This window comes from Callospermophilus lateralis, chromosome 18 (assembly GCF_048772815.1).
Source record: "Callospermophilus lateralis isolate mCalLat2 chromosome 18, mCalLat2.hap1, whole genome shotgun sequence".
Taxonomy (NCBI): Eukaryota; Metazoa; Chordata; class Mammalia; order Rodentia; family Sciuridae; genus Callospermophilus; species Callospermophilus lateralis.
Window position 1 is genome coordinate 37,738,563 of NC_135322.1, and position 26,544 is coordinate 37,765,106.

General features: G+C 33.5%; 1 protein-coding gene across 2 annotated transcripts in view; it reads right to left on the minus strand.

Annotated features, from left to right (window-relative positions):
- The window catches only part of Rpgrip1l (RPGRIP1 like), a 98,742-nt gene extending 72,340 nt beyond the window's left edge, over positions 1 to 26,402 (minus strand). For both annotated transcript variants that reach the window (XM_076837629.2, XM_076837628.2), the window contains exons 1-8: positions 26,344 to 26,402; positions 23,716 to 23,807; positions 21,656 to 21,800; positions 18,220 to 18,512; positions 14,233 to 14,335; positions 12,781 to 12,924; positions 2,741 to 2,846; positions 743 to 889 (exon numbers count right to left, since the gene is read on the minus strand). In XM_076837629.2, coding sequence (XP_076693744.1) covers positions 743 to 889; positions 2,741 to 2,846; positions 12,781 to 12,924; positions 14,233 to 14,335; positions 18,220 to 18,512; positions 21,656 to 21,800; positions 23,716 to 23,800 — 1,023 coding nt within the window. In that variant the 5' untranslated portion in view covers positions 23,801 to 23,807; positions 26,344 to 26,402. The remainder of the gene's footprint in view (positions 1 to 742; positions 890 to 2,740; positions 2,847 to 12,780; positions 12,925 to 14,232; positions 14,336 to 18,219; positions 18,513 to 21,655; positions 21,801 to 23,715; positions 23,808 to 26,343) is intronic.
- Between the last annotated feature and the right edge of the window lie 142 nt (positions 26,403 to 26,544).

The following is a 26,544-nucleotide window of genomic DNA, read 5'->3' on the forward strand; positions in this document are numbered from 1 at the left end:
TATGAATAAATGAATAAATAAATAAAATAATGAAATAACCTTGGAATAATTATATCTTTATCACTAAAATGAGGATTTCTGTCCTCTAGTATTTCAAGTTTTATTCATAAGTGCATTTTGTAGTCACTACTTTTTCCCATGGATCAGAGCACTCTTAAAATTTATCTCCATTGTCAACATTCTCCTTTGAGGCTAGGAAGAGATAGTAAAAGAATCTTCCTAATTTAGAATAGAACATAAGCATCTCATTTAATTTCCATTCTCCTTAGAAACAAGCTGTACAAGAAAAGATGGTGCTAGTTGGGAGACAACAGTATCAACAATAAAAAAAAAAAAAAAGAAGTTTTCAAACATTTCTAGAATAAAAATTAGTTTCACAGAATTGCTGATTTTGTAGAACATAATATCATCTCCTCAGATATATTCTTATAGTTTGGTTTTGATATCTCAAATGACTAATGTCACAGTTGAGAAAGTTAAGTTCCACAGGTAATTTGCCATGTTTTCATTTTACTCAAGGATCTTTAATCCTTTGCGAAAACAGTGGATCTAAGCACATTTGCAAGTATTGTTAAACACTGATTTGCCACTCATATATTGTATTTTGCTGGGTTCAAAACACCACCCATGTTGTTTACAATCTAAAAATAAAAAAATCTTTGGGATGTTTCTATTTTACATTTTCAAACCAACTTCAGAGAAGTTTAAAAGCAACATATGGCTAAACTCTTTGGAAGATTACCTCTTCTATTCTTCTTTCAGAAAATGTCATGGAATGTAACTGTTTCTCAAGACTGCAGCATTTTAAACGCTGCTCTTTGAGTTGCATATTTAGCTCATCTCCATTTGCCATCAAGGCATCATGGCTGATCCTGAGAGTTTTTTGCTTCTAAAAAACAAAAACGATAATTTTTAAACATTATTTTTGGATTATGCTTTAAATAACTGATTACAATTCTATAAGTGAATTTACTCTTGAAGTTCACATTATATAATTTATTCTTCACATCATAAACAATGTATGTGAGCTACTTACCCATAGAAGATGCTCTTAACCTAAGTGTGACGTGAGGAAGAAAATAAAGGGTTATCTTAGCATAGAGGCACATAATTGTTCCTGTCCTTTATTTGCTCCTAGTTTTTCAGTTGTTGAGAGTGACCAATAAGTAAATTGTTTTTAGCAATTAAAATGTTTTTTCTTTTTATTATAGTTACAGAGGTCAAAAATGCTGACCATTGATACTCAAAGGAAAGGATGTGCCACTACACTACATAAACAACCTTGGATAGATAGCTTTTAATTATAACAAAATTAAATTAAAATTTTCAGTTCTGTAAAATAGTTCAACTCTTCTTAATTTTTAAAAAAATGTTCTATTTATGAACATGATTTATATTCAGTTATGTATACTTAAATGTCACTTTTTTTATAAAAAGAGTCTTTTCATACTACTGATATTTTTTTTTAGTTCATTTAAAAGAAACATGGTTACTGAGTTACTTCAGGTTTATTATCTTGATGTCATTAGGCAATACCATCTTTAGCCAACAACTTCTGGGCTTTCTACATTGAAGCAGTTGTACTTAACCACTCAAATCTCCTCTATATCAATTACCCAAAAGACATACCTGTATCATAGCAGATACCTGTTATTATTGGTATATAAACAAATACCTGGGGTCACTGTTAAATAGAAATCAAAACAGTCAAAATGATGAGAAAATAAAATCATTTTCAAGTCCTTTTGTAATTCCCCACTTTAAAAACTGCTTTTGAACACATGTATTTTTCATTTTCCCCTTCTGTATATCTGCAGACAGCACTGTCATTCCTGCTCTCTAATTAGTATCTCTTATAAACTCACACATTTATATAAAAGGTGGTTATTCTTGGAATTTCAGGAGGTTCCTGCGGGATGGAAGACACTACTGAGTATGGTTGAGAAATATTTATCTATTTAATTCAATAGTTGAATTTAGGCTTTAGATGACCCTATGCTTTGCATCAATTTACTGCTTTCCTTGTTTCAGTACTTCAAAGAAAGTACTGCTTAATATAAATTCTGCTCATCTGGAATGTTTTGGAGTTCATTATTTCCAGAACCCAAGCTAATTATGCAGTGCCAATAGATAGGAGCTCTCTGATGCCACATTCCTGTGGGGCCACACTCACTGTTAAAACAACAATGGGGATGAAGAATCCCAGGAACTGTCACACTGAACTGCTGAGGTTTAAAATAAAAACATTGATTGCTGACATTATGGGTACTTGAATATCTTCGATAATGTTTATGATCAACCAAACCAAACCAAATCAAACCCACATCAAAGAAGCATTTAATAGAACATGGAGACTGATGTATTCATATCTCTCGTCTATATATTTCATAAATGTTAGAATTATATGCAAATATAATGTAGCTTCAGTGCTATGAGCCTAAATCGCATGGAGTTAAAAATAAATATTCATGGCATAAGATAATTTATGACAAATGTGTTTACTATTTTAAGATGACATAATATTTATAATAATCTAGGGAGTTATTTATTTATTTAGTAATTAAGTTACAAATAACAAAAATATATGAACAGGAATTATACACATTTGAGAATAAAAAAGAATGATTTGTAAAAATCACTTTTTTATTATGACCATTTTACTTTTAAAAAATGCAACTTGAACACTATTTTTTGAACACTTTGCATCTATACATAATAATAAGGTAAATTTTCACAGTACCTCTTGAAGCTGAAGAAACTTTCCTTCCATTACTGAAAGAGCATTGCTTTTTTCCACTAGTTGTTTATGAAGCTTAATCATTTCTACATTGTCCCGAATATTTGACCTTCAAAATTGTGTTTAAGAAAAAGAAGTAAAAAAATAAAATAAAAAAACAAGTTAATAGGAGAAAAAGTAAGGTGGAATCACATATTTTCAATTAATGTCACTTGGAAAATATTTATACTCTTACATATCAGTTACTGAAGTTTTTAGATTATTACAAATAAAAGACAAATTTATTACTTAAAAGCCACCAATAATCATTCTTGAACTTGCATAAACAAACTCTTAAGTTTGAAGGGATCCTCAAAATTTATGACAATGTTACCTTTATAAAAATTGATAATATTTGGGGCTGGGGTTGTGGCTCAGTGGTAAAACGCTCGCCCAGCACATGCGGGGCACTGGGTTCAATCCTCCACACCACATAAAAATAAAATAAAGGTACTGTGTCCAACCACAACTAAAATAAAATATTAAAAAAATTGATAATATGGATTTAAAATCATTTTAGAGTGTCCTGAAAGATGGTATGAAAGTACATTAGCTTTCAGCACAGCAATGGTTATACCACCAAACTTTGCATTTATTGTTGGGCTATCATGCTCCCTCTTTCCCTTAATGAAAAATATGCAATACAGCCATTCATCTTCCTACCACTCCCTCAAAGCAAATAGTATCATAAGATTACCATTCATTGTAGTTTCCTCTTGGTGTTTAAACTTTGCAAAATATTTCCAAAAAAAGTGACTTAGCATTTTATACTAATAATGCCCAAAGCTGGCATTTAAATATGTTGCAGATGTGCCTTTAGCTGTAAGAGATTATTTGATGTCCACAGGGTATTCAGAAACCCTATATGCTGCAATACTATTTTGTATTTTTCCTACTGAGATTAAAGCAAATGTAGAATTTAAGAGGAAGATCTTGTTAAAGGTTAATCATAGATCTAAATGAATACCTGTTTTTTCAAAAGACATGATTTTCCTGACAGAAAAAGGTTTCTTAATTTAATGTTTTACATTCAAAACATTTCTTAAATTGTGAAGCTTGATTTTAAGATTTCATTCTTTAAGAAAAATATATAATTTTTCAAATTCAGAGAATGATTTCAGTATCTAAAGTAAGCAATTTTACTTCCAAAACTTATCTAGTGTACACATATTGGAAAAATTGTCACAATGCCCTACTGGAACCAGAAAATGGACTACAAAGCTCACACATCTGTAAACCAGCTGAGGACTTGAAATACTTAATTTTCCTCTTTGATATTTGAAAGTTCATTGTATTTTGGCATTGGACAGTTAGTTGTCCTCACACAGAAGATAAACAAGTCCAAGAACCTGGATTTTGCCCAGGGTACAGTCTTAACACAATGTTAAAATAATTATGTGTCTTAAACATGTTATCTAGCAGTTCTGAGCACATATTCAACAGTATGCTCATTGTTATTCCCTTCTATGTTACTTTTATTCACTAAAAAATATAATATGGAGAGAAAAATACATTTTAAATAAAGTACAAAGAAAATATTCACACTCTTTCATATTTAGAAGATAAAATATAATTTACCCATTTTCCCTAGACTTCTTGTTTGACCACTTAAAGGTGAGTGACATTTATTGATATGAAAGGAAAGAAATAATTTCAAATGATTCAAATAATTTTAAATGTTTTCTTATATTTTCTGTTGTCTCTGATTTTTTTTAAAAATTATTTTATTTTTCAGTGCTAGGGATTAAATCCAGGGCCTTGCATATGCTAGGCAAGGTCTCTGATATTTTGTTTTAAAGTAATATTTTCAAGAAGAATCAAATGTTTGAAAAATGACTACTGCTTACTGTTAGTAACAGCAATGAAATCTCAATAATGCATTCAGGCCGAAGAGTCATAGAAATACAGGTTTTAATCTTGAATTTTCTTTGTAAGACAAAGAAGAATAAGCATATTCTAGAAAATTTCAGTGATTCAATTGGGGAAATCTTTCTTGAATTCTCCCCTAAACTCCTTCAGGTTTAAACTTTTCAAAATATTACCAAGAAAAGTAACAAAACATTTTATACTAATAATGTTCAATAGTAGACATAAATGCAACATAAACATAGAATACAACAATTATAATATGGCATTTTGAAGTCAGCTTGACTTCAAAAAACAGTATAACTATTATGGGACAATGCAAACTTTCAAGTCTTTAATAATTATATTTAAGTTTCAGTTTGAGGGGCTTTGTATATAATATTTATTGTTAAGACTGTATGCTTTTCAAAGATAACAAGATGAAGAGAAGGGTAACTTGTTAAGCTAAAAAGTGTGGGGTCAGAGAGAGACAGTACACATAAGTTAAAACCAGCAGTGTGATGAATATGGTGTGGCCTTGAAGAAGTTAGTACAATAAGGGCTGGGATGTGGCTTAGTGGAAGAGTACTTGCCTAGTACATATGAGGCCCTGGATTTGATCCAAATCATCATGCAAAAGAAAAAAGGGGGAGGGGAGAAAAGATACAATGAAATCACCTGAAACTTGACCATTGACTCAACATTTTTACATAGACGAAATATGGGAAAAGGATAAGGGTAGAAATGGTGACAAAGAGGGCAGATGTCACTAAGATGAAAAGGAGTGTCAGAAGGATGTTGGAGGCAAGAGGGAGCCAGAGAGTTAGTGCTAAGTGACTAGTCACAGACCTTGAGGCTGTGGAGCAAGGCCTCAGGTTGGTCTCATTTAAAGAGAAGCCGGGCTAATTTCAAGAGCCAGAATACAGCACAGAGAATCCCAACATCAAGTATATACACAAGACGCTAATAAAACAAAACAGAACAAAACAAAACAAAACTGTGAATAAACTGCTGAAAGATAAGGAGAGGAGAGGGAGGAGAGCAGAGGGGAAGTGCTGGGGGCTGAATTAGAGCAAATTATATTCCATGCTTTTGTGAATATGTCAAAATGTAGTCTAATGTTCTATTAAAATATTTTATATGACCTCCACATAATATCTTTCTGCTCTCTTCCACTCACTATGATAGGAACACCAAATCTCCCAAATGATGACATTCTAACACAGAGAATAATACGTGGTAAAAACATTCAGATGAACTCTGACAGTCATGCTCCAATTTGTACATGCTACATTACACATGGTGAAATGATTTGCAAACAGATACCAAGCACATTAATTAAATGCTTTGTAAAAATAAATTTCTCACATTTTTCAACAAGGATTTTGGAAAAAAAAGAAACAATTAAGTTGGAAAATGCCGTTTCTTTTCCTTATTTTCCTTTTTCAGTTTTATGGACATATGATTTAGAACTATGATCAAATCTTTGAAAACTATGAGAAAAGTTGTTGGCCCATCTCTAGATTAAAAACAAACTGAAATAAATTAGATTTTATGTTGAAAAAAGTAATCCAGCTCAACAAACTGTGTGCCAAGTTTCTCTCATATAATTTGAAACAGTCAAGCAATAAACTCTGAAAAAGGAATTTCTAATGGAAGCCTTAAAAACACTTGACTCCAGCTTTGCTACTGGGTGCCATAATAAATCCAGAAACTTAAAACCTCAGATACACTGGAGAAGGAACAACTTTCAGTAGAGCTATGTAATGTATAGTCTAATATGAAAGCTTAAGAAGCAAAAATCTTTGTTCCAGTGAAAGTTTCATATATTTCATTCCCCAGGCACTCAACTCCCCTCCTCCACCCCCATGAACATTTCATTCTTTGCTACAGTAAGGATTTTGAAACCTAAAAAAAAGGTCTTCTTTTTTTTTGAGACTAAAATGTTATAGCATTTAACACCATTTAGAAGAGAAAGCTCTACAACACAGAGGATTGGCTATGAGATTCTGAGAACTAATCACATCAAATATTTTATGAGGTAGAATGCAGAGGATCTTTTTTAAAAAAATTTTTAAGTTGTTGATAGACCTTTATTTTATTTATTTATATGTGGTACCAGGAATTGAACCCAGTGCCTCACATATGCCAGGCAAGTGCATTACCACTGAGCCCCAGCCCCAGCCCACAGAGGATCTTTTTGAGTAATTGTTTTAGGCTGACCAAATCTGGGGAATAAAACTGAAAACAACCTTAGGGTTGAAAAAAAATAGTTTCCTTTTTTTTTTTTTTTTACTTTTTAAAACAAATCAGACTCCTGTTGAAAGAAATGTAGGCTATTCATAGTTCTTATTGGAGATATACAGGTAACAATTATTGTGTAGGGTACCACTTTTGAATTGAACTACAAAGAATGCTACTAAATGGAATGAATAAGATTCACTAAAATAGCCAAGGAAAAGTCTCTTTGAAAGGTAATGGTTTTGCTCAGAACTGCTACTTGTGATCATGGGGGAAAACAAGGATCTCTGATTTAAGGCGAATCCGGTTGCAAAGGTGTGTGGAAGCTGAAGTAGGAGCATCCCAAGTGTGGGGCCAGCTTGGGCAACTTAGTGAGACCTTATCTCAAAATAAAAAGGGGTAGGGATGTAGCTCAGTGGCAGAGCATCTCTGGATTCGATTCCTAGTACTATGGTGGGTCGGGGAGGTGGAAAAACATTTCACTGAGGAAAAAATTTGTGTATGTTTATTTGCCTCTGTATCACAACTTCCTGGGATGTTGGGTCAAAGTACAAATCAGAACTTTCTTATTTCACCACCACTGGAAATGGAAGCACAGTAGTAGAGCTCTCTACATGCATATAATCATATTCACATGAAAAAAGATGGTGCTGGTTGGGGACAGGAGTAACCCAAATCCTGGCTCATCTTCTTAAAAGAACCATGTTTAGGATTACGTTTAATGAATTTTTAACTATAGATTTTACAGTAATAGGAAGGGGAATCTGGGACTTTAGTCAATATTCCATAAACCCCAACGGGAAGTGTAGATTTGCTGGCAATTAAATTACAAAAGTGAACTAAAGGTTTTGTATTGTTTTTAGTTTTTGATACGATCATGCCAATCCTGGGCACTAACATAGGCTGTTTCACAATTATCAGAAGGAATAATTGATTTGATATAGGTCTTTGATGAATACCAAATGTAAATAATGATTAAATTAAGAAATACAGATTACTGAGTAGGCAGAATTGTTCAAAAGCACAAGTTCCCTAAGGAGATAATGACTGATAATTACAGAGTAGGGAACCATTCACCCATTTCAATCTATTCATTTTATAGTTTGGGTAGTTAACTGATGCTCAGAGAAGTAAAATTTGGCCAGAGTCCTTAAGTTATGAAGCCACCACTCAATCTAGTTTTAAGGGTTAAATTCTTGCCATTCTTTTAACTTGTTTCCTTCTTCTAAGATGCTCTAAACTGTAACTCTCCCTCCACTGTCATGTGTATGTTTATTCACTAGATACGATTACTTGTGACGATTTCTGTGGTTTGTATAAAGTATTGGGAAAATATGTCAAGTGCTATCTAGAAAAATCTTAGATAATATTAATTTTAAGAAACATCGGAATAAAAGAAATGGTATGAGTGAAATAATTGTCACTGGACAAATTCTAAACTATGCAAAATGATAGTGAGAGCTTAGCGAATATATTATTTTTAAAAACAACAGATCATCTCCCTGTGTTCTAATGTTTGCATGGTTATTCCTGGCCCCAGTTATCCCACCATCAGAAAACCAGATGTGCCCTCTAAATTAGGGGGCTGGGCAATCAGACAAATCCAAATTGAGGGGCATTCTGCAAACAACTGTCAATGGGCTGGAAAAAAAGCAGGGAACATTCTAAAATAAAGGAAACCTAAATACCATGACAATTAAATACAACACATAGCCTCTGACTGAATCCGAGATCAAAACAAAACAAAACCCATTAATAAAAAAGTGCAGCATTATTGGAACAACTGGGGCAACTGTATCATTCATGGTTAAATGTTTAGAGTGTCTATAATGTAGGAGGATGTCCTTGTTCCTTGAAGATATGTGTACAGACAATGAAGAAACATAGGCACCTAATTATCAAATGGGAGAGGAGGAAGGGAGGAATAGAAGGAAAAAAAGGGGTGAGAGAAAGAGAGAGGTGCAGTGAAGAGGTGGAGAAGGGAGGGAGAGACGAGAGGAGAGAGAGAAGGGCTTGTGAGCAAGCCTGCATAATGGAGAGACAGGCTGTGGCATATTCATAGATTGCTAAGAGGTGCAAGGTATGTGAATGCTCACTCTCTTATTTTCTCCACTTTTCTGTAGGTTTGCTGCTTTTCAAAATGATAATTTGGGGAGAAACTTAGAGTGCTAGGAGGTAATCCTGTATCTGTGCACAGGGGAAAAAGAGACAGCCCTTAAAGCCAAGATGTTTCTTATAATGCGAGGCTGCAAAAGGCCTCTCAATTCTAAGATTTGACAATCTGCTGTCTGCCAAAGAGAAGAGGGCAAGTCAGAGTGTCTGAAATATATATGGGTTAAATTCCCTCCACTGAGACATTATGGCACTTACATGATTTTTAATTAAGAAGGTAAACACCCTAACATTTATTAAAAAAAAACCAAAACAAAACAACACCACTTAGCACAGTTGTTAAGAGTATACATATTTTTGGAGTCGAAAAAGTCAATAAAAGGTAAAATCATTCTGATTTTAATGTTTATGTACATATGTTCACTGGTTACAGCTTTGCATTTAATTTAAGACAGCTTTTTTAATAAGCAGAAAATGTGCATTTTTATATTGTTTAAATTTTAATATGGATTTTTGTTCAAAACAACACAGACATTCAGGCTACTTGTAAATGATACAAGATTTTTTGCTAATGAGGCATTATGTAGAACATATGCAAAAATCACAACTCAGTCTTCCAAAATAGACCACAACAACAGGAAAAAACATGATTTTAATAAAAAGGAGCAGCACTGGGCTTTTACTTCAAAGCAATTAAGGGCTTTGGATAACCAAAAGTTTATGTCAAGCTGATGCCAAACCAAACTGGTCTATTAAACACATACTATGAAGAGTTTCTGTAATATTCTATGAAAAGGCTCTCTGCCATAAATATCAAGCACTGCCATTCTGAAGATTACAACTATGTTAGGTTCATGTTTGAGAACAAGAGGTCCAACATCCAGATCAGACTTCTAGAATTTCAAATCTGAAATAATGTATCCGTGAAAGAGAAGTTTAAATATGTTTTCCATTTTGTGATTTTTCTCTACAGTAAATTATACCAAGTTTTATACTCTCCCTAAATTTTTTTCAACAGTTTTCCATTAGTCTCAAAAAATTGCTGTTATACATAAAATTTTGAGCTATGTGTAAACATATTTTTTAAAAATAGCCTTGAAAGTTCTTATTTTAACTTATTTCTTCAGTTTCAAAAATATTTCAAGAAACGATATGCTACTTACTATAGATACTCTTCCTTCTAAGGAAATGACATGTAAATTTTCACTTTTATAAATTCAGTAAGCTAGGGTAAAAACTGATTTATTTCCCTGACCTCTGCAACAAAAGTTCCTTGGCCTGTAATACCAATTTTGTTTCCACTTATAATTCTTGGTATCACAGAAAAGACTGCTTATTTTGTTTATATGTATAACATAGGCCCCTGAGGAAGCCCTTCTTTTGTTTTTTAAGGTTAGTTCCTCTATAAGTACATGTTGGTACTCTTACTGGCAATATTTATAGTAGATGGGTCCTTGTCTATCACTCTCTTTCTGCTGCTGCTTTGACCCAGGATTGAAGGACTTTTGGATCTCCTTTTCAATTAACACTGAAAGTCTAGCTCTGATGATCATATCCATCTGGAAAAAGGATCAGTTAACATAGTCCATCTGACTGGGAATATGAGAAAGATAACAAGGAAGGTACTCCCTGATAACCTTGCAATAATGGTTGAATACAGCAGATAGGGATGGGCCCCAAGCTTGAGCTTGGCTTATGTGAACTTTTGTATTTAGATAATGTCTGAATTTTGGCTGTTAGCAATCACATTAAGATCATTACATTTAGTGAAGGGGTCTTGTCCTCTCTGGCACTGTACCTTATAAGGAACCATTTCTTGGTTTTTCCAAGAAGGTTGAATCTAAATCAGTTCCTCTTCCCAGGGAAACATGGGTCACACCTAGACAATCATGATTTAAAGTCAGGGTTCAAATTAAGTATAACGTAAAAATGTCTAATTAAAATTCAAATATGTTTACATTTAAATATAATTCTCAAAATATAATTAAATATAATTCTCAAAAATATTCATGTTTCTTTTGCTGTGCATTTAGGAGGGTATATAATGTTACTAGTTATTAGATTTTCTTATACAATTCAGTTTTACACATAAATATTAAAGGTTATGCTACTCTTCTAACTTTTCTTTCTTTCTTTTTTTTTTTTTGGTTCTGGGGATTTAACCCAGGGATGCTTTACCACTAAGTCATATCCCCACCCTTTTTTATTTTTTATTTTGAGACAAGGGCTGACTAAGTTGCTCAGGGCCTTACTAAGTTCTGAGGCTGCCCTTGAATGCAGAATCCCTCTGCTTCAGATTCTCAAGGAGCTGAGATTATAGGGTGTGCCACTGTGCCCAATTAAATCTTTTTTTTTTAATTTACTTTTTTTTAGTTGTAGTTGAACATAACATCTTTATTTTATTTATTTATGTTTATGTGGTGCTGAGGATCAAACCCAGGGCCTCGCACATTCGAGGTGAGCGCTCTACCTCTGAGACATAACCCTAGCCCATAAATCTTTTAAGTATAAAGCTTTTGATATATGTTTTAGCTCACTTTACCTTTTCAAACAAGTTTGATGATATGCTTCTTTTCTTAGCTTCTTCATATGCTACCATGTAAGGTTAGTTTGTTAAAAGAGGGTAAACACTGAATGTGAAACGAAACACTAGGAAATCTTTCTTTGTTTTTCTAAATAAGAATCCAGCCACATATGCATAACATCAGACACATTGGAAAGGGGGAAAGAAAAGTGGAACTCTGTCTGGTTTAAGAAAAAATGAGATTAATGAAATACAAAAGAGATATAGCAACTAAATCCAAGGTGTAGACCTTATTTGGATTCCAATTCAAATGAACAGTAGAAAGACATCTTTAGGAATGTTTGAATTTAAACTGGTTATTAGATTATATGAAAGAATGGCAATTAATTTTATCAGGTGTGACAGTGGCATGGTGATTATGTTTTAAAAAATTCCCTATCAGAAAGAGATACATAGGAAAGTATCTGAGTGACATATCTGGCTGAGGCTAATTAACTGAGGAAAATAAAGGTGAAGGGGTTTATGTAATAAGATGGGTAACATGTTAATAATTGTTAAAGCCGAGTGATAGATTCAATATGCTACTATCTCTGATTTGGGGTATGCATAGTCAAAACAATAAAAAATTAAAGGAAAAAAAAAGCCATAAAGGGAGAAAGATAATTCAAGAAAGAATGTGGTAAAAGGATAAAGTCTTGTTGAAAGCACAATGTCCAAGCATAAACACTATACTTTATAAAATGTCCAAAATGCAGTGGTGGCAATGCCTTTAGGGCAACTACTGATGGGTCCCATCATCCTCCACAATAATCAACAGATCAACGCCAACTTTGGATTTGAGGAGAGGTGACATCTTTGAGATCACCAACTGTAACCGTATTATCGAATTTACTACCTTTTAAGGTTAAAAAAAATCTTAAATGTGCTAGACTTGTATATAAGGTAAATCAACAGATAAAATCTTATACCCTGTACTTCTTTCAATAGCTACATTGAAATGACATTAACTTCCTGCGATTTTAGCAAAGGAAGCAAATAAACAGAGAACATATGACGAGGGCAGTTTCCACCAATCAGAACCCGTAAGGGGGCCGGTTAGGGAAAACAGCCCTTACATGAGAGTTGTTGATAGTAGTTAGTAGGTCTAAAGTAGGCCTATAGGAATAATGTTAAGTAAAAAATGATTTTTAAATAGTCTAGATAAATGCATCCTTTTACAGACATGATAAACTATTTTAAACTAATCTGACCTTATCAAAATGGTATTTCTATTTTAACATACCTTTGATCTGTAGCTTGCTGTTCACGAAGCTGAAGAAGAGATAACTCAATTTCATTTTCTTTCCTCCTCAACTGAGTTTTCAGGATCTCAGCCAAATGTTCTAACTCTTCTATCTGGCCTCTTTGTGACTGAATAACATTTTCTCTGAAATAAAAAGCCTTCTAAGAATCTGTAGTTGAGGAAAATTTTAGTATTTAAGATCAGTGCAAAGATATTTCTTCATAATAAAGAGCAAGCAAAAGTTAAAAAGTTTAGCTTAATTGCCTCTGCACACAGTGAAATAGTAGCAGATTGAATGTGATGATTTGGAAATACATATGGAGCAATTCAAGATATTGCTTTTTAACAAGACAATAACGCAATGGATTGGACTTTGGTTTAATTCAATTCTATTGATCACCTGTTGTGTACTCTACAATCCGGTCTTCAGATAATTAATGTGCCTTTCTTCTTTCATATATACACATCTGCCTATATCACCCAAATTAACACTTCAGAGAGGATGGCGGGAAATTTGCCAAACATAACTTAGTGGTCTCTGGCATGCATTTATCTTTTTCTTCTGTTTCTGACGGTATCCCAGTGCAATGAGCCTCAGGAAATTGGTACGAACTCTTGATTTCTCAGCTGATTATCAGGTAATAAATTATGTCAAATCTTTTATTTTTCTCACAGGCTAATCATTACTATAACTGATATTTAAAATATTCAAAAGGAAACATTTTAAGCCCATCTTATTCTTAAGCAACTGTCTAAACTATCTACTTTTTGTGTCATGTTCTCTTTCGTCATTTAGTGTTGTTTTGCTCTCATGATAATTCAGGTGAAAGTCTATAGGTAAACTAGAACCTTATCTTCATTTGGTTAACTCAAAGACACTGAAACCATGAGGCTTTGATTAACTGGGAAAGAAATCTAAATGTTGCAGAAGTAACTTTTTTGAAACCATGATATGATGAAGAATGCAATACCATAGAATCATAGGGAAACAATATCTGAAATCCATATGTATCTGATAAGTTCAGACTTTTAAGCCACTCCTCCCAATTCCTTTTTGTTTATTTTTTTAAACCACAAAAAGGGCTGATTCAGGATCTAAAAAAAAAAGAAAAAAGTTACCTGTGATTTTCTGGGAATGAAAATGTTGCCTCTAAAGTTTATACTACTCTAAATGATTGGATGCCATGCCATTCCTTTGGGGGTAAAATTAGAATAAAGAAGACTATTTTATAAACCCTTTCATTGATGTGGTAGATAATTATTCATTTCCCTTATTTTACTGAAAACATGTCATGTAATACCTGTTATTACCCCTCAGAACTAGCTGTGTTTTAGTGAAGCAAATTATTTAGACATATCCCATTTTTGTTTACAATAAAGGAAAGGAAGGGATCAAAATAAGACATGATCAATAAACAAAGTTCTAAAATAACCATGAAAAAGAATACATACAAATTTCTTATTTCTCCTCTGGCTTCTTCAAGTAAACTATTGCCATATTTTGTAAGCACAGGTTGTACAGTTTCTGTTACATCTACATCTTGGAGTCTTATACCTAAAAATATAAAAATAAAATATGATTACAGAAGAGAAGTTTAAAATCTCTTTTTATTTGCTATCATAAGGATATTTATAATATAATAAAATCTCTTGTTAAGTATTAAGACATATGTGCTCCATTGTATAGAGAATTAGAAATACAATGCCAAAGGGAATATTAGATCTCACCTGAAGTAGGTATTAAATAAAATACAGCAACAACTGTTGCCATTTAACAAATAATACTATGAAAACCAAATTACCTAGGAATAATTTGATTTAGAACTCCTGCAGTAATTTCTGAAAAAAATTTCTAGTCTTTACAATGTAAACTAAAATTTGAAGAAAAGAGTTTTCAAAAACTTGACTTTTTTTAGTGTTAATGATTTTTTAAATTTTTAAATCATTCCAATTTGTTGACCCTAAGTCAGCATGTTGCCTATACTTTGTTATTCTACCTAAATAAGAAAATTTATATTTTAGGAAAGATGATTTGAGACTAGATTGATAGTATTTCTTTAAAAAAGACATTTCCCTCTTGCATTTAAATTATAATTTTAAAAATTATAACTTAATAAAAATAGTTATATATGCTGGCTCAGCTACTTGGGGGGCTGAGGCAGGAGGATCATTTGACACTGGCAGTTCAAGGCCAGCCTGGGCAACACGATGAGACCCTGTTTCTTAAAAAGTTATATGCAATTTTACAAAGATATTCCCATTATTAAAAATAAGACATACTTTCAGTTATATTAATTACTTTACATTTATGGAATAATTAAACTATTAAAGTTTAAGGTAAAGGATGACAAATGATAGAGATTTTTAAATTGAGCATAGTCCCAGATATAAAACTCTTTTCTTTAGAAAAGTTTACTTTCAAAAAAAGTGAATGTTATTTTTTATTATTTAAATTGATAGATAAAATTGTATTTGCCATCTGCATGATGTTTTGATGTACATACACATTGTTATAAATTAGAACTGTAATTAGAATAATAAAACTATTTCTTGCTCTTTCCAATATGTTCAATATCTATTGCTGTACTAGCTTAAAGAATAAAAAAGGGGGAGCTGGGGTTGTGGCTCAGTGGTGGAATGCTTGCCTAGCATGTATGAGGCACTGGGTTCAATTCTCAGCACCCCATATAAATAAATGAAAAAAATAAAGGCCCATATGTCTCAAAAAAAATAATTTAAAAAAAAAAAGAACAGAAAAGGCTCTGCCTAACACATTCAAATATTTTAGTATGATGGAATTTGCCAGTTAAATTATTTTGGCAATAATGCTAATTTTTAAGCTTTTCCTACATCAATCAAGGGAAAATTCAACATTACCAGCATGGTTTAAAAAAATACTCAAAATATATCTTAAAATTAACAGTTTCATGGTGATTTGCTAATAGTTATATTTTAAAACACATAAACTTTACAAATTTTTGTTCTACTCATTGTTCACAACAAGAATTGTGTTTGCATAGTATCAACCACAATGAAGCCAGTGTTTTTCATCCATTATCCCAAAGCACAAATAGAAAACGACAGTTATTTGTACAGCAGTTTGAGGGTAAAGACTTCCCATGGCTAGAGAGGGTTTGGGTTCTGGTCTAGTCCCTGAAGGTTGAGATATTCCTGACAAGTCTGGCCTTAATCCCAGCCTCAAAGGCAGTCCTCAAAGGCAGAGCTGAGGTATCAACTTTGGTAATGATGCCCCAGCTTTACTCAGAAAAATAGTGATTCAGAAAGTATTCATCACTAATGTTTTGTGCAACTTCCATGTTCTGGACTCTATGTTTAGTAAAAAAAAAAAGGTCTGGGTCATTAAGAGTATACAATCATAAAGAGAAATTTAAGCTTTGTAGTCAAACTTCCATGAATGTTTTTGTTTTTTGGCAGTGTCTGGCAAATGCTCCACCACTGAGCTACATCCCAAGCCCCTCTATTGATTGATCTCTTCTATTTGAATAATAATTCATATACTAGATCAGCTTGTCATTTTAGTCTAAAAAGTATTTTTATTTGATATGTAAAGAAAACTAAACTTCAGACATTATTTTTATTTCGTATAAAAGACCTCGCAGACCAAAGATATCATCTTGACCACTTATATTCTGACTAAATTAGAGAATAAGTGACTTTTTAAAGTTAAAATAATTTATTGTAGACCTACAAAAGCTTCACCTCTTATTTAATCTGGTATTATTATCATTCCGTTTTACAGATGGGAAAAATGAGGCTGGAGGTCAGCTGTTCTCTTCCATATAAAAAAAGGTAATTAAAGACAGTATGTATTTTCTGATTTATAATTCATTATGCTTACTTTGGTCATATTCAAAGTTGACCGCAATCTCACATGGCTAGGAACAGCCAGCCCCTTTCATCCTGCAGCTGCCTCCTGCCTGTGTGATGGCCTTACTGACTTCAAAGGAACTCTATCTATGGAACAGATAGTGTTAACATTTTGGTTTGGAGAGAAAGCTACAACAAATTTTTCTCCCCTTATGTTCATATGTTTTTTTCCTTCCTCAATGAATTGAAAGTACAGTTTTGCATGATTTTTAAATTCCTGAAGGTGTTTGATCTTTATGTGAAGCATATTCCAAACAAAAATCAATTATCTCCTTCTCCAGTAGATGAAATTTTAAAAAGTTACTTAAGGGCTGAGGATGTAATTCAATGGTAGAATGCTTTCCTAGCATGTGAAAAGCCCTAGGTTCAATCCCTAGTAGCCCCCCCGCCCCCCCCCAAAAAAAAGGTTTATTTATTTTTAGTTCTGTTATAATAAGGTTTGTCTGTAGATAGAGAGAATTGGGAATTTTTATTAGAAATATTTAAATTTATACTGAGAACTATCTTGACAATTCAATTGCTTTTAACATGGGTAAATTTTAGATTATTCATTTTTAAAATGAAGAAAACAATTGACCTGTGATTATTTTTACAGATGGAAAAGACTTTTATAAAGGTCACTTGGGGATTTTTTGGGAAGTATTGGGAATTGAACCTACAGCTCATCCATGTTAGGCAAGCACTCTACCACTAAGCTATATCTCCCGCCCACTTCAATACTTTTTATTTTATATGTAAAGAAAACTCAAGTTTATAATGATTGGGAGAGTTTTTTAAGGTGATCAGCTAGTAAGTGGAGGAGAAAGAACCCAACTTTTTAAATTCTTAGTTATACACATACACATAGTCCACTGTCACACTGCTTCCACAAAACAAGAAAGATTTCAATACTTCTTGGTACTGGGTACTGAATCCAGGATGCCCTATCACTGAGCTGCAGCCCTAGAATTTTTATTTTTTTCTTTTTAGACAGGGTCTGGCTAGGCTGACCTCAAACTTGGAATCCTTCTGCTTCAGCCTTCTGAGTAGTTGGGATTACAGGTGTGTACTCACCACACTTGGCCACTTTTGCAAATTTTATAAAAGGTTTTGGATGAAAAAGTTTAATGTGATCATTCAAAAAAATGTGGCCACATATAAGCAAACTAGCTGATTTCCCCCACTTGTCTTGAGTTAATGTGATTTCTATTTTTTTTAATATTTTATTTTTTAGTTGTAGTTGGACACAATACCTTTATTTATTTATTTTTATGTGGTGCTGAGGATCGAACCCAGGGCCTTGTATATGCTAGATGAGCGCTCAACCACTGAGCCACAACCCCAGCCGGATTTCTATTCTTAATATAAAAAATCAACTAAAAAGAACCAACTCTTACATAAAATGATCTTCATGACAATATTATGATTTTATCAAAGAGCAAGCTCAAAACTAATTTTCTATCTCTTTTGATACTTAAAACATGTAAAATATAGAAATAAAACTTTTTGTGTCTGTATGAAAGAATCTATTATAGGACTTGAATTTAGGGTTTGCTGAAAGTCTCCATTTACCTTTCCTGGAGCACTCCTGTAAGCCTGCACTTTCGTTTGCTTTTCTACGCCCAGTGTTAATACGAGACTGTACATAATTGTATGGCCTGTAACCTTGGATTTGAAGGTGCTGTTTGGCTGAAATTAGTCTGTTTTTGAGGACTTCATTTTGTCTTTCAAGCTCATGAACTTTCTCTTGCAGCTGCTCAATCATTTCTTCCATCTCCACATCTCGTCCCAGCCGCTTGGGGCCGCCACCAACCCGCTCATATCTTTTCTTGTCATTAACTAGCCGTATTAACTTGGTGGCCATTCTAGGGAAATAATAAAAAGATGAAAAGGAATGTGAGAAGTCAGCATAAAATGCATTCTGTTGAAAGGAACATAATCACTGTGAAGACTTCAGTGCAGAACCTGAATAATAAATTTCAGGTTTTGATGTAACTATTACTGCCTGTGAAGAATCCTTTGATGATAATTGAAACCACTGGGCAACAATCTGCTTTATAGCACTGACAAATAACAGTTTCCTAAGGCTTATCATTTAAGGTTAGTAAAGAGAGGACACATATTTACTCCATATGTTCCTGAAATGCAATTTTTAACGCATGACCTTATATAGGAATGCTGTATGCACTTAAATGTAGTTACAGATTGTGGATATGGTGGGTTATATCTGCAATCCACAGTAAGTTAAAACTTTTGAAAAGTGTGTTAAGACTATGCAACATTTTGGTAATATACTGTTTTCAGTTTCTATAGGATTAAGATATATTATAAATATAAAAATGTTAGAATGCATAGATGCACACATATAAAGCTCAATGAAAATTTCAAAAGAAACTAAAATGCACCATTAAAACTTGCTTAGTCCTCTAGAAACACTTGAGTTTAATGGTAGAAAATAGTGAGATGTAAAAAGTATCATTTTAATGCCACTTTTAAATTTAGAATTAAATTGTACTTTGACATCTCAGAAGTTTATACCTTTGACTCTTTTAAGTTTTGATAAAAACTGGTTAGACAGAACAAAAGACAGAAAGGGCACATGGGGGTGATGTAATATACACGTACGGAAAACATGCCTGACAGTGAATGGAAAAATCTTGGCAGGACAAGAAAGAAAAGGTGGCTTTGATGAGACACACAAGTTCAAGACTTTACAAAATTGGTCGCACATCTTCAATAGCTGATTCTAGTTTATAGTGAATCTATTTTTATAAAGGCCCAGACAGGAGATTGAAAATAAAAACACACTTCATTTTTCTTTAAATGGGGTTTGCTTTATTTTAGCATGGTTATGGACAGAAGCTTTTACTTAAGAGAACAAAAGTGAAATAAAAAAATCCTTAATAGCTTTGGGATGTCACAGAACAACCTTTTTTTTTTTTTTTTTGCCCTAAGCAGAGTCCTCTGTAAATCGGTAGTAATACATGTCTATCTACACTTCTGGTTACTCGGCCTGCAGCATGTGGCATCAGGGAGAGCTATGCATAACATAATCAGTTAAGATTGTTTTCTTTTTCCCTTGAGGCACATCCATTAAGCATGCTTTATAAGGGATATAGGATAATAAAAACCAAGATCCAAGAGTACCACAAACATCCTAGTAAAATAATCAATGGATTAGTTCCTTTTCCACCTAATCCAGAGAATGATATATCATTGGAAAATCTGGCCAGGTATTCTAGTCCAACAAAGCCACCTTCTATCTTGCCCTTTAATATTAGAGTTCAGGGTGCTGAGCTCCACCCAATGTCCTATCCATAAAAATAAGGTAGTTATACAAATGAGATGTCAATCTAAATCCTTGAGTCTACTGTAACACAGATTATTACAGAGATACAGATTATGGCCAAAAGAAGAGATCAGATTTAACATGAAAAAGCACTCAATATCCAAAGAAATGACCTTAATTTTTAAGGCAAGAGAAGCACATCAAAAGTGTCTTTCCATTTTTTATGCTGCCCTTCAAGCAAACTTTATTAGGAAGCATAATTTTTTGTGTCTCCAGTAATAGAAATACTTTTCATGTGATTTGATTATTTTACGACATTGATGAATCTTAAGTAATCTGGTAAAGTTCGAGTACTTATTTAAAAAGGTGGTTTTTAAAAATCTATATTTATCCAAAAGAAAGAGATTCTAATTACATCTTAAGGATAAGTTTAAACATGATTCTACCTATGTATTTAAGTCACTGTCAGGGATCTAAGACTGAGAAGAAATTTCGAGTTTTGGGTCAAAGAGTTCATGGGATCACTACTCTTATATCTGAGTTAAATAAAGTCCCAGGAGGTTAAATGGCTTGAACATACCATAGGCTAGTGGCAGAGAGATAATGGAACACACATATACAACTTGACTCCTAGCCTAGTCCTTTTCCCATGAAACTACATGGCTCATTATTAAGTTATTTTTTATTTTCTGGGTAGGACAAATTACTAACGAAGTCAAGATTGTGAATTCAATTTTTTTTTTAACTGCCCAATTAGGCTTACAAAGAGAAAAAAATAATATTTAGTGGTCACAAACTACATGCCTCATTCTGCTTGGCTGACATGGATGTTACTGGACAGAAAGGGGTTCAGGCAAACTTTGAGAACTTTTTGAGATTATTACTCAAAAACCAACTCCAAGTAAAAGGCAGGGAAGTGGGTTGCTAAAACAAAAGCCATAGAGTAAAAAGTGAACTGGAGTCACTTCTTCAGGATGAATTCTAATCCCTATCTTCTTTCTTCAATGGCTCTCTCACCTTTCCTTTGAACCTAGATCATAAATATGAATAAGACTTGCTCTTGCTTACAAATGTGAATGTACTTTTTTATTTTTAATGTCATACATTCAGTAGATAGGCACAGTATTTCTGAATAAGAAAGAATTAAAGAATATCTATTCTTAAGACATCAGTCTTGCATAAACTTTTTGCACATAAATAAAAAATGATAATACTTTTTCAGCACACAGTGGAGATCCTTGAAAATATAGACTAACCTAAGCTAATTTAAACATGTTCTAGAGACTGAAGTGATGTTTTCATTAATAAACCCCACAAATCTTAAAGGAATATGTATTCTAACGAGTTGTAATAGTTAATTATTTTTTAAAACTTTTATTTTAAAATGATGACATTTTAAAAAACAAATGCTCTGGCCATTTGCTTATTAAACTATAAATATTAAACCAAAAGTTATTTATAGATATGATATACTCATGGCACTCTTAGCTATTAGCTTGCTCTCTTCATTCAAATAGCAAGTTCAGACATAATAAACACGATCTTTTTGGCTTATTATTCTGGTTTGTAAGATTTTCCATTTTTAAAAATTCTATTTATTTACAACATGCCTGTTCCAAAAGAGATTGAAGGTGGGGTTTTCAATTAAGTTTATAAAAAAGCATATCCTCCAAACTTTACAGAGTCAAGAAAAAAAAGCTAAAAGCTTTTTATCATAACCTTTTAATTTTATCCTCTTGCTTACGGGCATGCTGTTTAAGTAAAATGTTCTCATCATGCAAACGCAAAAATCTGTCTTCCAGTTCTTCACGACTGACACGTGATATTGCTTGGCGAGACTTCATTGTCCGTGTTGTTGAAGTTTCTGCAAAAATGCCAAGGTAATTAATTATAGGATTACTTAACATGGTCTTTAAAAATGATAACTATTGTTATTAAAATAATCTCTGATGAATTCAGATTTTTCCTTTGTGATCTACAATGAAGATTTTTTTAGAAATATTATATAGCAATTGTTCACAATAATGAAGAGTGAGAGTAAGAATCTTGTGATTAACACTTTATATCTAGTATTAGGAATTTGAGCAAAAATAGCATTTATTAAAAAATATATTCAAATAATCATTCTTTCAGACTATAAGATGGAACTCAGATTCAATAGGCTTTTCAATTTATATGCTGAATGCTGTAAGAATCAAGTCAGAAAAGTCAAAGAGTTCCTGGGCTGCAGGAGTAATTCAGTGGTAGAGCATTTGTTTAGCAAACGTGAGTCCTAGAGTTCTATCTCTAGTGACAAGGGTACATGCACAAACATGTTAGAGTATCTGAAAGTATTTATTTATATATTTTTTTTACTAAGGCAAGAGTTAGAATAATTTGGTGAACACAATGATTAAAACTTTTTTTGAGTCATGAGTGTTAAGCTATAAAAAACAAACTGTAATACAAGTCCAACCCCTCCCCTTAAAACCCCTAAAATTTAAAAACTTGTCATTGGAAAGCTTCACAGTTCATTTCTCTCCAAGCTATTTTTTAAAAATATTTATTTTTTTAGTTATAGGTGGACACAATATCTCTGTATTTTCATGTGGGGCTGAGGATTGAACCCAGTGCCTCATGCATGCGAGGCATGAGTGTTCTCCCTCTGAGCCACAATCCCAGCCACTCTCCAAGCTATTTTAATAGATAGAACTTTCATACACTTTGAGCATACATATATCTTTTCACATGTTTAAATTTGGTACTTTCCATATCTTTGTGAAATACATCAATTTTCCAAAATTGTTCAATAAAAACAAAGAAAAATCTAACAGAGATTAAAGTCTGATGGTGGTAATAGAGGACAAGAACTGAACTTCAACAGTATGAAAACCCAATAAATAGCTTTGCAGTCTTAAAATTTATTATTTGAATATCTGATACTCCCTGAAAGATCTAAAGCAAAACTTACATACTATTCACTTTTAACAATAAAGTACATTATATGTATTTTAATTTACTAAAAAATTTATCTTTTTTTAGTAAACAATACATTAACTATATTTTAAAGATAGTTAAAGGTAGTCATTTACACTCTTCTGATTAGATGGTACATGAGGATTCCTTAGTGGAATATGTTTTAAATCCCTAGGTTTTTCAATAGTAAATGTAGTGTCGCCAGAGAGTATGGCTGACACATTATTTGTACACACAAATATAAACATTGCTTTCTATTTTAAATTGTTCTTTAAAGCAGTGTTTTCTTCCTCAATTTGAAAGTACTCTTTAACTCTAGCAACCATTAAGTGATAAAAGGATAAAAAAAACCTTTAATGTATATTAATTTGATAAAAAAACTCACTATTACTTGCATAAACAAGCCATTTTGAGATACTCTACTTGAAAGGCAAAAATTTTTAAATATGGCATTTCCTCTTGTATAAAACTTAAACATAAAGAAATGTTTTAATGGTGAATGTGATTTAAACCAGGCAATTTGGTTTGGAGGCATGATACTCTCTATGTAGTTTCTACTGATGTGTAGAATTTTAAAAAGATGATTTATAACAATTCTTTATCAGAACAGAGGGGGATTTTGCATGTGCTATGAGCTGTTGATAATTGATGCGTGCAGTAAAATACCATATGTGTTTCAAACTCTCCATCTTGTTTAGTCCAATCAAGAGCTATACAGTTACTTAAATGGTTTGGTTTGTATGAATATCAGAAATACTTTAAATTAAAAGTAAAGAAATCACTGATCAAAGTTCATAACTGTAATAAATAACAGCTGGCCATACCTTGTAACCCTCCTGCTCCAAAGAGGTTTAGACCTATATCTTTCACAGGCAGGTCTCCTGCAGTCTCATCAGTTGGACCAGACATGGCCTATCTGTGGAGAAACGAAAATTCAAATAAACTCTTCCCAAGTTATTACATTAAGGATGCAATGGAATGAACCAAATAAAACGAATAAGGGACCAGAACTTTAATGGACATCTTATTGCCCACATGTGCTGCTTGAAGAAGATGAAAGCTTCTATTCTAAAAGTAATACTACATTCAATCATGGAGACAGTGTTTCTTTCAACAGTGTATTTCCTATAGTTTGCTTAGGAAATGAGGTAAGATTATCATTCTTCCTTTTCTCTTTTTTCTTCTATGTGAAAAAATATCAAACTTCCAAATATAAAAAATATTTCCTTTCTAGCTCCCTTCTTCTCCACAAAAATATTGTGGAAAAATATCCTGGAAAAATATTGAATCAGGAACTCAATCTAAAGGGTTGTTCTATTATTTAACTGCTTGTCAAACCATGCAACTTATTTGAGTTTCAGTCCCTTATTTAGAAAATGAAGTAAATAATACCTCAAAGTTATTGTAAAAATAAGTGAGATGATAAATTGAAAGCATTTAGACCATGTGCTTGGGATGTCAATGATACTGGAATACTAATTTTTTGCTTGATGTACAGATGAATGGGGAGTTTCAAGTTTGGTGAAAATGGTTTAAAAAATTCATCAGTTGGTATTGCTTTTGTTATATTCTGCCTTTATCTCAAGACAAAGGTTGCAGGGATTAGCTATTACAACATATATAGGCTAACCAGCTAATTTTAGTATTTTTACAGTTCGTATTCTTTACAGACATGAGACACAGCAACTTTATTTTGTATCTGGATGTGAATGGTCCATAAAATGTATAGTATGCAAAAAGGGGGAAAAAAGATTTTATATTTTCATTTTGATGTACCTGAGAAGTTAAATGCAAACTGCTACTGAAGATATCTTAAGGCAGAGGTTTTCAAGTTCTATAATGTTAAGACTAATGTAGTAAGCTTATTTGTCTTGTTCACTTCTTTATTCTTAGAGGCTGGCATAGAGCTTAGTACATTCAGAGAGCAGGCATTCACTGGATAGTTGTTTGAATGAATGAATGAAGTTCATGGAGCTTTCAGGGTCCAAAAACTCAGATATGTTTTTGCAAATTTTGTATGTAGATGTGTGGATGCAATATGCTTTAGGGAGTGGATTCATAATTTTCATTGTAACTTCAAAAAGTTGAGAATCACTGCAGTTTTGTGGGACAGAAACAGGTAATGGATGAATGCCTAGGAGATCAACTACTTCTTTTGGAAACACTGCTACAGAAAATGTCATTTTTAGGACTTAAATTATTAAGATTTTAAATCACAGGCCACCCATGAAAGTTGACTATTTTTCCATGATAGAGTTAAGGTTAATTTTATAGTACTACTGATGATGAAGGTGATGAGGATGTTCACATTTACTGAATGCTCACACTGTTTAGAACATGCACTGTTCTCTAAATTTTTCTGTTTAATTAATTCACTATTTTGAATTAATTACCCACAATATCCTTGTGATACTGTTACTCAAATGACTCCTGCTTAACAAATGAGGAAGCTAAGACAGATCAGGTAACTTGTCTAACATCAGTTGTCTGGTGATATTTTGGGTTGTCACACTTGGGAAGGGGAGGTGTACTGGACTCTAGTGGGGTAGATGTCAGGGATGAGGCTAAACATCTTGTAGTGCATAGCATCCATGACAATCCCATCCAAAATGTTAATAGTGCAGTTGTGGGAACACCTTTACAACAACTCCCACTCTCCCTTCTTGCTCACTCCACTCCATTTCACTTACATTGCTCTCTACTTTCCGCAAGCCCACCATACCCTAGTGTTGTTCAAAGCCTTTGCATTGGCTGGCTCCTTTGGAGTTGAGCTTAGATATAAACCTTTCGCTGACCATCCTATGTGAGAGTAGTCGTCTTTCCAATTTCTTCGGGTTTATTTCTTTTATAGCAATAGCCTTTATCTGAAAAATATCTCATTTGTTTACTAGTTTATCGTGTCCACTAATTAAGTATAAACATCTTCTGATGTGCATTGGGGTTCATAGTATGGAAGTGTCTTGTCCTATGGTGGGCGCTAAAGTTTGTATTTACTGAATGCATAAATGAATATCAGCCACTGAGACCAAAATGGTAAACAAAGTCCTTGCCTTTATGGCATTAACGGGTTATAGAAGTAGTGAGACATAAACATGTAATAATAGGGCACTCACTCAAGGTGTTTAGGGTCCACCAAGCAATTCTGAACACAGGATAAGTGAGTGAAGTGGGTGCGTGACCTTCTACTTGAAGGATGTGGATAGGGACCGCAACTCTCATTAGGTAGGCTTTAGGGCTGGGATACAAAATTTCAAACCACTCCTGGGCGTGGGGATAAAGGGCGGGTTGTGATGCAGGCCTGAGTATGTGGAGGTGTCTCGGCGGGGCTGCTTTTCACGCAAGATCTCCAGGGTCTTCTCCAGACCGCAAAGCATACCCCAGGATCCTGGCCGGTGTTGCAGGGTTAAGGTCCGCTAGCCTCGTCCACCCCCGACACCCCGCAGAGTACTCACCACCACTCTCGCCCGGCCGATAGCTACCGTTGCTATGGCGCCGACAGCTTGTCGGGCGGCCGGCCGAGAGGCGCACGGGAAAAACATGGCAGGCCCCGTTGCCCCCTGGGAAATGTAGTTCTTCGCGGTCTCCAGGCCTCCTGCTTGCTGCGTAGCGGACTACCCTGGCTCCGCTGTCGGACCCGGGAAATTCTGCTCTGA